The sequence below is a fragment of the Tupaia chinensis genome, unplaced genomic scaffold, assembly GCF_000334495.1.
Source record: "Tupaia chinensis unplaced genomic scaffold, TupChi_1.0 Scaffold000257_1, whole genome shotgun sequence".
Taxonomy (NCBI): domain Eukaryota; kingdom Metazoa; phylum Chordata; class Mammalia; order Scandentia; family Tupaiidae; genus Tupaia; species Tupaia belangeri.
In genome coordinates this window covers 3170959-3188218 of record NW_006159737.1, presented here as the reverse complement: position 1 = coordinate 3188218, position 17260 = coordinate 3170959, and the positions used below count along the sequence as shown (strand labels likewise).

General features: G+C 37.2%; 1 protein-coding gene across 19 annotated transcripts in view; it reads right to left on the bottom strand.

Annotated features, from left to right (window-relative positions):
- Positions 1 to 17260, bottom strand: part of CADPS2 (calcium dependent secretion activator 2) — a 450101-nt gene that overhangs the window by 53594 nt on the left and 379247 nt on the right. For 12 of the 19 annotated variants that reach the window (XM_027772145.1, XM_027772151.1, XM_027772147.1 and 9 more), the window contains one exon: positions 10321 to 10395. In XM_027772145.1, coding sequence (XP_027627946.1) covers positions 10321 to 10395 — 75 coding nt within the window. Of the gene's footprint in view, positions 1 to 10320; positions 10396 to 16770; positions 16786 to 17260 lie in introns of all 19 variants that reach the window. The other 7 variants (XM_027772143.1, XM_027772150.1, XM_027772144.1 and 4 more) reach the window with 1 other exon arrangement.

Below are 17260 nucleotides of genomic sequence, written 5' to 3'. Positions count from 1 at the left end.
TAGAAAAGATAATCATCTATCATTAAGAGTGATTATAATAAACTAGGTGTTTTGGTGGGGAGGGAAGCAGGACCAGAGATATCTACTAAGATGTTTTCTTTTTATTAAGATCAGCACTGGGCTGGCTCCATGGCAGTGATAGTACACTATTCTAGAGAAGCTGGATTCCAGATAGTGAGGGTGATTTGAATCACTGGCTCAGTCAGTTCAAAGCATCCCAGGGTCTGGAGGAGTTGGAGGACCGAAGAAAGGGGATCATGAGTGACCGGACCCTGTGCAAGGTACTCCTTTCCTTCTCCCTTCCTCTCTCTCTACTCTCACATACATGTCCTATTATGAATACTAATAAAAAAAGATCAGTACTAACTGGTGTGATTAAGAATTCCACACAGAACAGAATATATATCATGAGCTGGAAGAAAGGAGGCTTTTTCTTTCTTGAATCAGAATATTAATGCAATGCAATTGTCTCTTTCTCATCTTCTTTCTCCAATTGTAAATTTACTTCTTTGAAGCTTTGTTCCAACTTAATCCTAAAAGGTCTCTCTAGATCATACCCATCTGTATGAAGGATGGAGAGTGTCTGACAGCATGTATATATTCGTAACATACCTTGTTTTTGCAAAATAAATAAGACAACTTCCAGAACAATACAACTAACTGTTGGTGATTTTTCCACTGTTTTCCCTCATTGCTTTTCTTCCTCCTGCCCCCACAAACAGAGCAATTTATTTTATTTTGCATTTCTCCCTCTCTGCTAATGGCTCCTAATGGTGTGTGTTATTTCTTTTGAGTACATACTTGAATTTGAACAGGTGCCTTCTGAATCAATGGCCTTGATCCAAACAAGTAAATATAATCAAATCAATTTCATCAGGTTGAGTTGGGAAGATATTTTAATTACATTATCCAGGTAGTCAGGTCAGACTTGTCCTTTGTCCATTTTATTGTTAAGAGAAATTCAGGGGAAACTATTCTCAGTTATCAGAAAGTGTGTGTGTGTGTGTGTGTGTGTGTGTGTGTGTGTGCATATACATCTATAATATCTGTGGCTATATTCTCAGCAAGAAAGAATACATTCTTTCCTAAATTTTTTTTTGAAGTTGGGGATCTAGGGAGTTGAGCATTATTGTTATGGCCTTTTAATTCATACTGAGATCTAAACAGGCCACTGTTACAAGAGTGCATTATGAGAGCTGTCATTTTTGTATTTGAATCAGTTGACCCTTCGCCCTAACCAGTTCCTACTTTGAATCCTTCCGATTTTTCTTCAGTATCCTCATCACTGTATATACATCCACCCAACTTATAGTTTCCCCAACTAGCGACCTGCTGAAGCTGATCCCACAGCACATGCAACTGTGTGAGTCGCACATCAAAGGATACAATGGTGACACAAAGACACCGGAGGATAAAGCTACCACTCTTCCCCTCTCTGGTCTTGCCGAGTTTGGCAAGGTGTGCTGGCAAGATTACAGGCGCAAGGACTCCAGGGGTCACTCTAGAGGCTATCTAATGTGTGCTATCTATTCTGCTTTCTCATCTGTGAACATGAAACTGAACTCTGGTGATCAGGCCTACCTTGGGAGATGAGATCACACAGACAGGGCTGTAAGCCTCTTTTTCGTTCTGAATCAGAACAGCTTTGCCTTTTAATGTGGTATATTTTGAAGATATTAAATGTATTTTAAAGACGTTTACAAAAGTAATTATTAATTTAATATTATTATTTTTAAAAAGTTGCTATAGGGCATATGCATTCACTAGAGAGAGACAGAGCGAGTGAGCAAGAGAGAGACAGAGACAGATAGAGAAAGTGAGAAAGCAAGCTGCCAGGTCCAGAACTTGAACCATGGATGGCCATGTAGGAATCCGGCACCTTAGCCACCATGCCACCTACTGGTCCTTTTAATAAACATTTTTAAAGCATGTAATATATATCTTATAAACTAAAAAATGTTTTAAAAGTCTCTCATGGATAACCTCAGGACTCTTTCAACACCAGCATTCGCCATTCTATGAGATTCCGGAGCCTGGGGACAAAATATGTGGGACCTTCAGCAGGCTCCATACAGCTATAAACATGAGGAATTTTGTTTTAGAAAGGGATAAGGCTGTGTGTGTGTGTGTGTGTGTGTGTGTGTGTATGTATGTAAGTGTGTGTGTATATATATTTTTTTCATTCAGTATCCCTGGTGTTTTCAATGAGGAAAATGACTTGTGCAAGGAAGAAATTGGACCAGAGTCAAGCTGTAAAGAATATAACACACTTTGTCTGATTTAATTAATTTTAATAGAAGATGGCAATAAATTTGACTTTTTGTGCCTTTCCTTTGGCAAGATTCAGTATTCCTGCCCTGCTGTCATTTTTATTTTTTTTTTCCCTGAGTAAGAATGATGTAAATTCCCTTTGGGATAGAAGAATCTTTGGTTCCCAACTCCCCCTCCTCCCAACACACACACACAGACACTTTCTCAAAGCTGCTTTTCATTTCCACTGGGGTTGCATTTACATAACGTCAGTATGAGAATAGCAGATATCGATAAGGAATCATGTTGAATTGTTGAAATCTTGAGAGAATGATGGTATTTTGAGTTCAGACCCTTTTCTAATTTCTAACCCAAATATCCAAATATCCCCTGTAACACCACTCCCTGGGATGTCACAATCTCTGGCTAGGCCAATGGATAGAGAGTTTCTCTGCTGAAACCAATCTATAAAGTGACTGCTTCTTCAAGTGTGCAGATATAAATCCAAAGATAGAAGGATCATGAAGAATCACAGAAGCATGACACCACTGAAAGAACAAAATTAACTCTAGCATCTGACCCTAAAAGAATGAAGATTTATGCCCTGTCTGACAAAGAATTGAAAATAATCATATTTTGGGACCAGGTGGATAGTATAATGGTTACATCATTGGACTCCCACGTAGTCAACTGCAGTTTAAGTCCCAGATCCAGCAGCTTAAAACTGATGCTGGACACATGTGTGTGCATGCCTCAAATTCTGAGAGGAGAATGGAGGAAAAAAGACTGCATCATGACCATTCCCCCTGGGGTTGATTTCTTGCTTTTTGTCTCTTTGTCTCTCTCTGTCTCTCCAGTGAGTGTGCACATGCCCTATAGTGAGAATTTCTCTTTAAAAAAATAATAATCATATTTCAAAACCCAGCAAACTACAAGAAGCAGAGCAACTAAGTAAAATGAGGTAAACAATACATGAAACACAGCAACTAAGTCAAATGAGGTAAACACTACATGAACAAATGACAAGGTTAATAAAGAGTCAGAAACTATTTAAAAGAAATCAGATATTCTGGCATGGAAAAATACATTGACTGAATGATTAAACTGAAAAATTCAGCAGAGAGCTTCAATAACAGACTTGATAAAGCAGAGTAAAGAATCAGAAAACTCAGATAGGTCATTTGAAATTAGTCAGAAGAACAAAAAAGAAGAATGAAAAAATGTAAAGAAAATCTAAGGGATTTATTTGACACCTTCAAATGAACAGGTCTAACAAATCTGAAGGTGATGTAACAATAGTAAGCGATATTAACACTTTATTTTCAATAATAGTGTATTAATCATGTTTTAAAGTTCTGTATTAGTTTGTGAACATCTTATTACTTATCTCTCATAAGTCTGCTGAACTATAGAGCCAGACTAACAACCAAAGTTGTTCACATCTTTCCTGCAGGCTAGCATTCCTAGGCACATACAAGTCATTTTATAATCCTTCCAACCACTGACACTGACCTTTCTATTTCCTCTTAACACCTACTGAGGGACATTATTCAGTTGAGTCCTGTAAGTAAAGGCATAAAGGAACAGTTCTAATCCCTGTGTGTTTCCTGATCTCTGTATGTGACAGGCTTTGAGTGGCCCTGTGTGATGTCTGATGGCTCTCTGTCCTAAGTTTACCTCATTTCACTTAGTTGCTGTGTTTCTTGCAGCTCACTGAGTTTTGAAAATATGATTATTATTTTTTTAAAGAGAGAGTTTCGCTATAGGGCACATGTACTCATGAAAGAGAGAGAGGAGAGAGAGAGAGAGACAAAGAGACAGAAAATGAGAAATGTCCTAGGGGGGAACTATGAGTATTAGAAAACCTTCTTTCAATAGCATTAGTTTTTCCATATCATCACTCAGTCACCGTATCTACTGTAATATGATAGAGAGATCATCCCAACAGAAATTCAATAAGAAAACAGCAGACTTGAACAACACTATAGATCATATGGTCCTAAGACACATATATAGAACATTCTACCCAACTGCACCTAAAAACACATTCTCCTCAGGTATACATAGAACGTTCTCTGGGATAGATTATGTGCTCAAAGATTATTAAAACAATGATACACTAATAAATCAAACAATCTAGAAGTGGATAAATTCCTAGATACATACAACTAGCAAGAGTGAATGAAGTAAAAATAGAGACCCAGTCTCTGTGGCATAGTTGGTAGCATACTGGACTATGGAACTAGAAGCCACATGTTGACCATGGTTAGAGCTGCTATCCTGGTGAACCTGAAGACATGCCAGGTAAATGCATGTGTGCCCAGGATCCTGGTGGGCTGGAGGATTAGAGAAAGGAATCACAGTGTGACTAAGCCCACCAAGAGTGCTTTTCTCTCTCTCTCATATGTGTTCTATCATGAATTACAAAACAAAACAAACAAACAAACAAAAACAAAAAATAGACATCCTGAATTGATCAATAAAAAATAAGAAATGGCCAATAAAAAAATGAGAAGACTAGATGTTAAGTGTAGTAAGCCAGACTATGAAAGACAGGCATTGTACATCCCTGCTTACTATATACTGACTGTCTGCACTCTGTGCCAGAAACACAAAGAATGTAAGTTATGACAGCTGGGAGGGCAACAGAAGATACTAGAAAAAGTATAGAAGCGGGTGGTAATGGAGAGGGAGGGAGAGGATAAGTGGAAAAATAATTTAACAGAAACAAAACTAAAAATTTATATGTTGATGATAAAGTACTTGGTAACATCTATGACATGACTAATATGCACTGTATTCATGCTGGGAAAAGCCATTTTATATGCTGTAAGGATGTACAGTGATTAAATATAAATTAAAAAATAGATTATATGTGTATTCAAAACCTCCCAACCAACCTTAGGATCAGCTGATATCAAGATGAATTCTACCAAACTCTAAAAATTAGCAATAAACTATTGGAAAAACAAATTAAGGTGACAATTCCTTCACAATAGCATAAAAAATAATAGTACAGTACTTAGAAAAAGACTAATAATTTATATACTGCAAATTATTATTTAAACACTTAAAAATCAAAGCAAATAAATGTAGATGTTCTATATTCATAAATTGGAAAATTAATATTTTCAAAATATCTTAATGATCTAAAGTGATCAACAGATTTGATACAATCTGTTAAAAATCATAATGGCATTGATTTTATGGTAGTATAAAAAGCAATTCTATAGTTTATATGGAACCACAAAAGACACCAAATAGCAAAGGAATTCTGAAAAAGAAGAATAAGGCTGGAGATATCATACTTCTTGATTTCAAAATATAGTGCATAACTATAGTAATTGAAACAGTTTGGTACTGGCACAGAAGAAAGCTTTCAGACCAGTGGAACAGAATGCAAAGACCAGAAATAAACCCATAAATAAATGGTCAAATGATCTTCCACAAGGGTGCTAAAAGTATAAAATAGTGAATGATAACTGATTCCCAGTGATTCTGGGAAATTCAATATCCACATAAAAAAAGAATAAAATTGGGCTGTTCTACTCCCTATTATCAAAAATCCCTTCAAATTAGATTTAAACAACTCAAATAAGATCTGAAACTATGACGCTCCTAAAAAAAATAGGAGAAAAGCTTAATAACACTGGATTTCACAATGATACCTTGGATATTTAACATCAAAAACACAGAAAACAAAAGCAGAAATAGACAAACGGGGATCATATCACACGAAAAAGCTTCCATGTGACAAAGAAAAGAATCAACAGAGTTAAAGGCAATTTATAGAAGAATACCTATATTTGATAAGAGATTAACACTCCAAATAGATAAAGAACTCCAATAACTGAATAGCAAAAAACAAATGGATTTAGAAAATGGTTGAAGGACTTGAATAGATATTTATAAAAAGAAGAGACGGAAATGGCCAACAAGTATATAAAAACACACTCAACATCGCTAATCATCAGGGAAATGTAAATCAAAATTACAATAAGATATCACCTCATACTTATTAGAATGGCTATTATCAAAAAAGACAAAAATGTAACACGTGTAAATTAGGTGTAGAGAAAATGTAATACTTTATACTGTTGGTGGGAATACAAATTGGTGTAGACCATATGAAAAATATTGCGGAAGATGCTTAAAAAATTGTAAATAATATATTATGGTGTCAGGAAGTGATATGTCTCCTACTCATGACAAAGCTATGATAATCAAAACAGCTTGGCACTGGCATCAAAACAGGCATATAGACCAATGGAACAGAGTAGAGATCCCAGAAATAAATCCCAAAACATACAGTCAACTGATATTTGACAAAGGGCATGAGACAATCCAGTCTGGGGAAAAAAAAAACTGAGTATCTACCTGCACAAAGATGAACCTGGACCCTGTCTCTCATCACTAACAAAAATCAGCTCAAAGTGGACCAAATTTCTAAACCTAAGACCTCAAACTATAAAACCACTGGTGGAAAACACAGGAGAAACTCTTGGAGACATCATGGTAGTCAAAGACTTCTTAAATAAGATCTGCAAAGCATAGGCAATAATCTCAAAAATAGCCAAATGGGATTACATCATGTTAAAAAGCTTCTGTACAGCAAAAGAAACAATATAGAGTGAACTGACAACCACTGGATTGGGAGAATATATTTTCAAACTATGCTTCAGATAAGGGACTGATAACTAGAATATACAGGGAACGCAAACAGTTTACTCCTCCCCCCCAAAATAAGCAACCTAATTAAAAGATGGGCAAATGAGCTAAACAGACAACTCTTGAAAGAAAGCATACAAACAGCCAAAAAAACATACAAAAAATGCTCAACATCCCTCATCATAAGGGAGATGCAAATCAAAATCCCAATGAGATACCACCTAACCCACAGAATAGCTAGGATTAAAAAAATAAAGAATGTAAGTGCTGGCAAGGCTGCGGAGAAAATGAAACTGTCCTACTCTGCTGGTGGGAATGTAAATTAGTACAATTACTGTGGAGAACAATATGAAGATTCCTGAAAGACCTACATATAGAACTACAAGATCTAGCAGTTCCACTCCTGCATATCTACCCAAAGAATAGGAATACACTCAGTCAGAAAAATTCTTACACATCTATGCTTATTGCATCATTGTTCACAATTGCTAAGACATGGAACCAACCTACATGTTGACAAACAGATGAATAGATTGAAAAAGCATGGTATATATACACTACAGAATACTATTCAGCCATAAAAAAACAATGAGACCCTGACATTTGATAAAAAGTGGATGAATATGGAAGATTTACTGCTAAACAAAGTAAGGCAGACTATGAAAGAGAGGTATTGTATGTCTCCATTCAATATACACTGACTCCTTGCACTTTATGGCAGAAACTGAAAGATTGGAAGGTATAAAGGCATGGAGAGCAACTGTGGATACCATAGACAGTGTGGTAGGAAGGTAGAAAATGGGGGAGGGTTAGAGGAAGGTAATCAAGGGAAAGAAGAAAGAAACAAAACATTTAAGGACACAAATACAGAAAATTATCTGTTGATAACATATATGATAATATCTTTGACTAAGCCAGTACACAGTATATTCATGATGGGAAAATTCATTTGGTATGCTGTAATGATACACAGTGATTGAATGTAAAAAACAAAAGTTGGAAATAGAACTACCACATGATCCAGCATTCCCACTGCTGGGTATGCATTCAAAGGAATTAGAATTGATATCTCAAAGAGGTATCCATACTCCCATGTTCACTGCAACAATATTCTCAATAGCCAGCACTTGGAAGTAATGTTAAGTGTCCACTGACAGATAAACGGATAATGAAATTGTGGTATACCTCTAAAATAAAATTTAGTCAGCCTTAAAAAAGAAGGAAATCCTGTTCTTTTGCGACAGCACAGAGAAACCTAGAATATAAGATGTCTAATGACATAAGCCAGACATGGAAAGACAAATCCTATAGACTACCTATTAGTTGAGGTATCTAAGATAGTTAAAACTAATAGAAGCAGAGTAGAATGGTGATTGACAGAGTCCATGGATAGGAGACATGCAGAGGTATTTGTAAAAGAGCAAAGCTTAAATAAGTTCTAGAAATTTACTGTACTGCACAGTGTCTATAGTTAACAATAGTTTGCTAAGAGGGTAGATCTTATGTTCTACTCCCTTGTAAATAAGATAAATTGAGAGGGCTGAAGGAAATGTTTGGAAATATATCATATATATTATGATAGCATATTTATCTCTAAAGTTATCAAGTGGCATACATTAAGTATATACACATTTTTGTTGTTGTTAGGTTTTTGTCATAGGGTGCATGTGCTCACCAGAGAGAGAGAGACAGAGGGAAAGTGAAAAATCATCCCCCATTGGTATGGCCATGATGCAATCTCTTTTCCTCTATTCTCTTCTAGGAATTTTGGGCATGCACACACATGTGCCTAGCGTGACTTTCAAGTCACTAGGTCTGGGACCTGAAATATGTTTGGTCATGCAAGAATCCAGTGCCTTAACCACCATGCCATCCGCTGGCCTTGTGTACACACATTTTTACATGCCAAGCACACCTCAATATAGTGGCCTAAAAATATAAGCATAGAGATTCATTTTGAATCAAATTTTAAAACACCATTTATTGTCAATCTCTTATGGAAGCTTATTTTGGTCCAACTTAGCAAATTTATTGATTTTATACTTTCAGCTAAAGAATTAAAGGTAATTTGGGCCAGCCCATGGCCTTGGTTAAGGCTGCTAGATACCGCATGGCTTACTTGGCACTCTGATCCCAGACCTGGCAGCTTGAAAAATACACCAGATGTGTATGCATATGTACCCAAAATCCACGAAGAAGAGGTAAAATGGAAGAGAATGGATTGTGGCATAACCATTTCCTATGGGGAATGTCTTCTCACCTTCCCTCTTTCTTTTGGGCAGATGCTTACGTACCCAGTGTGTTTCTCAAGCTGCTGGGTCCAGGACTCAAACCACACAGAGCTGGCCTAAGCCAAACAACTTAATCAGGTTGGAAGTTTTTATTCTATAGCACTGGATTCTAGAATGCTTTTTCCTTACTTAAGCCAAATATAGTGTTTTTTTTTTTTCAATTAACTAGATGCATTTGCTATTGAAAAGTGTTTCTTAATATGCCAGAAATGAATACAGAGGTCATATGCAACTATGCCTTCTTTACAACATCCTGACTCTCCCTGCAAAATCTAGTTTTTGTTCCCCCCTTGCTGTCTAATTAACTCTATATTATCTGCACCTTGGCATGCAATTGAGTGACTTCCGCATATAAATGTCTCACAAAAGGTAGCCTCCACAGATGAAGAGGCTATATGACGGAGAGGTCTTATCTGTGTAAAATCCCCCTGGATGCCTCACAGAGGAAGAGAAAGAAGGCACAATGTTTTTTCACTTTCATGGGTTGACTGTGCTGTGTGGTGCCATATGCTGCTTGGTTGGGCTCCTTTCAGTGTGGAAATTTCACTCTTCTTCCTCAAGGACTTGATTCTCTAGTGGTTCAACTCTCTCCTCACCCTGGTGCTTTCAGGTTCTGTCTTCTTTTCTAATCAGTTCCTGATCGCAAATGCCACCCATGACACATATGTTACACCTTAGTGGGATTCTAATAATCTAATTACTAAATGACACATCTATTTATGCCTCAACTCCACTTATACAAAGGCCATAGTTCTTGTCAAAGACACTTTGAGCTAGAAGACTATTCAAACCTACCCTGAAGTTAAAACAGCTAGTAAGAGAACATGAATGTGATATGAGACGGTATTAGTGGAAGAAAAAATTATTTTTTAAAAGAACAATTTTATGAAAAGTCAAAATTCATTATAAACAATAACAACAAAAAAGCTATTGACACAGTATTCGTGGTCTTTTTTTGTTCACAACTTTCCTTAATATTCAAATTTTTCTTCCACTTATTTTTTTAAAGTACAATTTCTTTAATAGTTATTTAGAGATGTAAGATGTCTACAAGTTTTCAGGGAAAGTAGATTTTTAATTTTAACCTTAAAGGTGATTTGATATGCTTTACCTTTGAAACCAGCAGAGCAATGATTTCTTTTACAGAGTTGTCAATCAAATCGTCTATTTTTGAGTGGTACTGTTGCTAGATAATAAAAGACAAAGATGTATTAGTTGATACGAACACAAAACTTTTGTCAAAAGTCACAAATGCTCTGAAGCTACTAGTTATGACATATCGGATTTACTTAAAATGATCATTTTGAACATTAAAAGAACAAGACCTTGAAAACGATCCACCCAATCAACACTTTTTACATTGTGGTTCGAAAATTTTCCCATGTGCACAGTTGAGTTAAGCGGCTAATGGGGTTATTATTTAGATGAATTGGGTTCTTATTCTTATTCAGGCGGAGGAATGTGAAGGATACTTTTTGTCTTCTTCTCTATAATTAAGGTGGCCATGTGTTTTTCTAAAGGGTTGGTTTAGCTAGAGAAGCAAAAAGACTAGAAAAAGATTTAATTAATACAGCATTTCATGTCTGACAACTCTCATTCATAAGTTATTTTAAATGTGCTCTAGAAATAAAATGAGCTCCCAATTGTTCACTCTAAAAGGACCTTTTTGTCAGCTCAGGGAGCAGCAGTTTATACAATTCTTACAATATGCTCGAGCAAGGGCAAAATTAAAATTTCATCAACAAAGGTGAATAGATGGTAACAAATTAATAGGCCATAAAAGGTATAATGAAACAGCACTCGCTCCCTACAGTTTTATCACTGCTTCCTCATGAACAAGACACCTTAAAATAAATACAAAAAAGATGTATTTAAAATAAACCTGAAAGATTCTTTTTCCCCCCCGCTTTGTTAAAGAATACTGGAGGGTTCCATACTTAAATTAGAGGGCGCTTGGGCTTCCATGGCGTGTGAAGGCACATCCATCTAAACAGTCATTCTTCTCTTAGAAGCATTTATCTGACAGCAGATTGTCCCCAATAGCCACTTCACAGAAAATGTGACTTGTAAAGACTAACCCTATCTTGATAGTTCAAGGCTTCTTGGAACAGCTAACATAATGCATAAAGAAAAAGTACTCAGGTCAGTAGTATAAACATTAGACCAACTTACCAGCTGCTGGCTGAATGTTTTCCTAAGATGTAAGTTTTTGAAAGCTATTTTTTCCCCCTGAAAACATGTCTCAAAGTTTCCACACAGAACAAAACAGCAACTTAGGTCTGCTTTGGAATACTTAGGAATGACCCCCAACCCCCTCCTTAAGGGCTTTGTCAGTTATAAGGAGCCATCTACCTGCATAAGTAATAGAGGAAGGAAGACAGTTTTAGAGCAACTGATTTATATTCATTTTCTATATATGTATGCATGTATGTGTGTGAGCATGACAAGTGGCCTAAAATTACACACACACACACACACACACACACACACCACACATATATGAATGTGGAACTTTCTGGGCACATACTGTACCCAGTGAAGTTTGTCTACCTCAAAGGCTTACTCATTTTCAAATTTGTGCTCTCCAGAGTACAGATGGAAACAGAGAGGGTGGATTTCTATTGCAGTAGTGCATTTGCTTTCGGACTGGCTTGAAGAGAAAGAAAAGGAAAAAGAAAAAGAAAACACAGCATAGAGGAAAAAGAGCCTGAAAAAACTGGCTGGTTGTTAAGGCTAACTATCAGTTACATTCTGAACATAAAGGCCCTCATGTGAACCTGTCTGCGCCAACTGAACAATTCTGGGGCATAAGCACACTTATAGAACATCCACTCCCCACCCCACCCCCCCCAGCTGAGCTGAAAGTTATGCAGCCCACTGGGCAGGGGAAGGGTTTATGCAAATGGATTCTTTCCTTTTATTTCCTCTCCATAGCTGTGTCTGTGCCTGGGAGGAAATTTAATGCCAGTTTGAGGCTGCTCCTTGGGGTAGAACAGGAAGTGAGTATGGGCTTAAAGAGCTTCAAGCTTCTCACTCTTATGTGGAAAGTGCTCCAAAACATATAGGGACTGAGGATATGTACTGGAGTCCTCTGGCCCAGCCCTCCAAAGGGTTCCGTATTCCTAATAATGCCTTTTCCTCCATGTTTATCTCCATCTGTCACAATATCCATTTTCTAACTCAAATGAATCAAATCTCATCAGAAAACTATTACATGTAAAATAATGGAGATTCTACATGTTAAATTTTGAGTTAGATTGGGTCTAGCAATTCTTAAAATCAAGTGTTAAGCCACAAAAGAGGTTATTTACATCTATTTGAAAATCAGGGAAAGTCAATGGACCCTAAGTTTTCTTTGGTGCTTGATCTAACCATAGACAGAGAGGAAGAGAGAGGAAGAGAAAGACATTAAGGGAAGGGGAGGGAGAGAGAGGAGGGGGAGAGAGGGAGAGATGGACAGAGAAAGACAAAGGGAGAAAGAGAGAGAATGAATATGAATGAACAAAAATGAAAACAAAACAAAACAGAAAAACCACCACAAGTTAAAATGGAAGGAACAGGGACCAGCAGATGGCGTAATGGTTACGTCACTGTACTCCCATGAAGTTGTTGTGGATCTGGTGGCTTATAACTCACACTGGGCACATATGCGTGCATGCCCAAAATCCCCAGAGGAGAATAGAAGAGAAGGGATTGCAACATGGCTATTACTCTGCGAAGTGATTTCTTGGTTTTGGTCTTTCTGTGTCTCTCTGTCTTTCCAGGGAGTGCATGTGCCCTAGAGCAAAAATCTCTTTTTTAAAAAAAAAGGAACAAAAAAGTCTTGATAAATGTGTTACCCAAAAAATGAATGCAAATAGTAGGAGGTTTATTTTGGTTTTATAACATGAGATTTTGTTATTGTGAATTTTTCCTGACTGGATCTGACTTAATGCTAATATTCAAACTACTGGAAACTTTTAGAACCTGCTCTGGATACACAGTTGGAAGCAGTGTGTTGGAAGCAAATTCGGGATGGGTAAGTGGTCTGCAGAGTCCTAGAGTGTGTGCGTGCATGTTCTGCAAAGAGAGTAATGCACATATGTCACATGCGAGGAATGGAAACTTAGCCGAGAAGAGTTATTCATTAGGGGATCTGAATAGATTTCAAAGACAGCACCCCCAAAGAGAGCATAAACAGACAAAAACAAAATTCGTCTGCCTAGGTAATTACAGTACTTAAACAAAAATTGATAGATCTTTATTATTATTATTTTGGTTAACTCAGAGGATTTTTGAAAAAAGTACGGGAAGTTTTTATTCCTAACTACAAGAACCTATAAAATTCTTGTTGGAGTCTTTCAAGTTGGATTGATGATCTTAAATATACCAGGACTTTTTTTTTTTTTTTTTTTGAGAGATTTTTGCTATAGGGCACGTGCGCTCGCCAGAGAGAGAGAGACATGAGAGACATAGAGAGAGAAACGAGAAATCACCCCCCAGGGGGGATGGTCACGCCGCAATCCCCTCTCCTCCATTCTCCTCTCGGGATCTTGGGCACGCACGCACACACGCCTGGTGTGAGTTTTAAGTCACCAGGTCCGGGACGCGAACCGCGGTCGACTATGTGGCAGTCCAGCGACATAGCCATTATGCTAACTGCTGGTTCCCAATATACCAGGACTTTTGACAGACACCAGTTTGTTCTTAAACTAATTATCCCTACATGCGTGCTTGTCAGCAGACTGCATGTGTCTGCAGCAGGTGACTCTGAACTTGTATTGAGAGAACCGTTTGAGACTCCTTACGTCATGGAGCCCAAGGAACTCAGAGATCAGACACGGCCTGAAATCTAGGCTCCCCTAGGTCCAGGTGATACCATCTCACCTGACTGTTCTCAGGCAAACACAGAATTGAAGATGAATGAAATGGCAGTGCAATCCAGCTTACTAAAAAAGAGTTTGGTTCTTCTCTTGGGATACATTTTAAAGGTACTGGATTGTTAGTTCTGCAAATGGAAGCATTTTATTTGGGAACAAGCCCTGAGGAAGTAGGACCTCTGCTCCCCCAAGTTGCCCCATTAGTGTGTTTTTACCCTCTTCCTCAACCAATGCCACCATGGGCTGAAGGGGCTTCGAGGGCAGATGGATGCCTGCAGCCCATGCCGTCATCTGTCTCTCTGCAGTGGATAATGAGCATCCTAAACACTGCAGTGGTTTTATGATTTCAACATCTGTCCCTGGGGGACAGGCCTGAGACTGCTGACTCATTACGCACAGCTGTCACATGAGTTGATCATTCACTCACTAATCACCCCATTAAATCTAATTCTGGGCCTTGCAGGACATGCTTGCATTGTCATGTGGCATGTAAGAAAACAGGACGAACCAAAATTTAGGAGCATAGAAGGGACTGTTTATGAGTAAGGAGGTGGAAGATTTCTTCCCAGCAATGACAGTGTAGTGAATTTAGTAGAGGTTTTGGAGAGGTAATTTTCTTATAAACTCAGGGAAAAAAAATTTCAGCCAGGCTTCACTATGTAGGACAGATCTTTATATGGCTCCAAATTGTTGAGTAGTCTAGTTTTTTTCAATAACTTCATTTGCTGTTTTCTGTAAAATGGGGATGACTTGCTCACCTCTGTAATGCACTTGCTAATTTGCAACAATTCCAAAATGCACCCTGGCATATACGGAGAGGGAAAGCTGTGCAGTTATGTGGGTATATTTACTGGACAGAGAAAGCAAATGATAAAATCTTTCTTTTGCATTGAAATTCTTGTTTACCACTTTTCAGGGTTGCTAATGGGTTTTACATCTGGACATTTTGAACTATATTAATTGTGTGAAAGTCGTACAGAACTAATTGTCTCTGGTGAGAAGGTACAGGTGCAGACATAATGAACAGAAGCACAATACTCTTCAAAACCATCCACCCATTAATGTAAAGATTCATCTGACAATGCAACAGTGTTTGTCATTTGTATGTATCCCGTGTTTCTTTTTAAGTACTGGAGTGAGTTGTTTCTTATAGGGGAGGATTTGTAAAGCAGTGGCAACAAATCAGCCTGTTAATTTACTCAACAAATATTTACCAAGTGCTTATTGTATGTCAGGTACTACAGTGTATGTTAAAGTAAGAACGAATGGGTAAATCTGGCATTGATGGGAAGGGGCACGATAATTATATAAAGAAGAAAATAAAGGGTTTATCAAGAGACTTAAGATGATATTCTCAGACAGACCTTTAAAGGCTTATATCGGGTATTGAATATATGAGGAGGAAGACAGGAGCCATTGGTATCCAAGCCAGCTGCCTACTTAGCCAGGTAATTAGAGATAATAAATCATATTGAAAGTGATCAGAGAATGTCAATTACTGAACATTCTATAACACGTATTAGTTACTTAGTATATGTATACGGTTGTAAACTGTGATACTGGAAGTACATGTTTCTTCTTGAATTGCTTGAAGCATGAGCATAAACATACAAATAGAAATGATTGCCAGTTGGATAGTGTCTATATGTCTGGGTTAGATAAGTAAGAAATTCACAAGTAGTGGACCTTCTCATCAACTTTCCTACTTAGCTGTGCCCTTCTGCTTGGATAAGAACTGTTAGCCTAGCAAGAGTCAGGCTGAGAGGACATCCACGTGTTAACTGTAAGACTTGTAAGATGAAGCCTATCCATAGAACACAAAAACATGTTGACTTAAAAATAAAACCAGAGTATAATACAGTCAATCCTGTGGGCAGAAATGATGTCAACCCATGCACTTCAGAGGTTCTAGGGTGGTGTTCTGGGACAGCCTTTGTAAAGAAGGGTGAGAGCCTTGTGACACAGGCCTGCTCTTCCCTACTTCTGATGATAGTTACATCCTGGGCCTGGGGTAACAGGGAAGACTGTATTACCTGTGGGCTGGTACCTCGCTGAAATCCACACCTGGGTCCATCCATACAAAGTGATTTTAGGTGCGGCCTCCTGGTCCAAATGTGTAGGGCTTATCCTGATGTAAGCCACATGTTACCTAAAGCCGAAGCTCAGTTCTAGTACTAGTGAAAGTATATACTGTATTTATGAAAGGCCTTCGAAAAGCTCATGGGAAATGCATATTATGAGACTATGCATGATTTCAATAAATTGGTGGGGAGCACCAAAATAAACTTGTACTTTAGTTCCATTTTCCATGAAGTTTTTGAAGTACCCCGGTATATGACTGAGAATGTTAACAATCACTCTGCTTCTACACTGAATAGACTTTAACTGAAAGGAAGGTAAATTCACTTGGTTTTAAATAATTTTAAACAAATCTAAGTGTATTTTATAGATTCTGCAGCCTAACAGGGAAGAAACTTTAAGAAAACATTTATTTAAGGTAAAAGTAGCCACATGTGTTTTAATTGGCCTTTGGGCTATTCCTAAGAAAGAGTAACTTGTTAGTCTTATAGATATATACACACAAACCCAAAACCTGAAAGTGAAATTAATGATCTTAATGTGAAAAAATAAAAATAGACATTTATAAAAATAATAATTCAAACAAAAATATGATTAACAACAACAACAAAAAAGAGACTTACCCATTGACTACCAAACTGGGTGATGCCATGGGGGGTAAAATAATGAAAGAAAACATAAGGAAAGAATAAATAAATGACAACAAAATAATTACAAAGCATAAAAAGGAACAAAAATATAACCTAAACATATAGTATATGAAAAATAAATCCATTTTCAACCAATCACTCCTCTCAACAAAAATAAATCATGAGGTAGAATAAAACCATACTTCTGAATATAAAACAGACAAAATGTAAATTAATTGAAACAACAGGGCATTTATTGATAAGAATTAGACCGAGTTTTTAAGTATGCTTCTACTTGATCTTTAAAATATGGAAACTTTTGTGTAAATAAAGTATTTCATATACTATTTTCTTGGTTGGCTTTTATGGATGCAAACTCAGGGTACTCTAGATTTGTATAAACAAAGATGGTAGCTATCTAGCTTTCTCATTTGTTTGTTAAAAAAAGAAATAAAAAATAAAAAACAAGGCTTATGTAAATCCA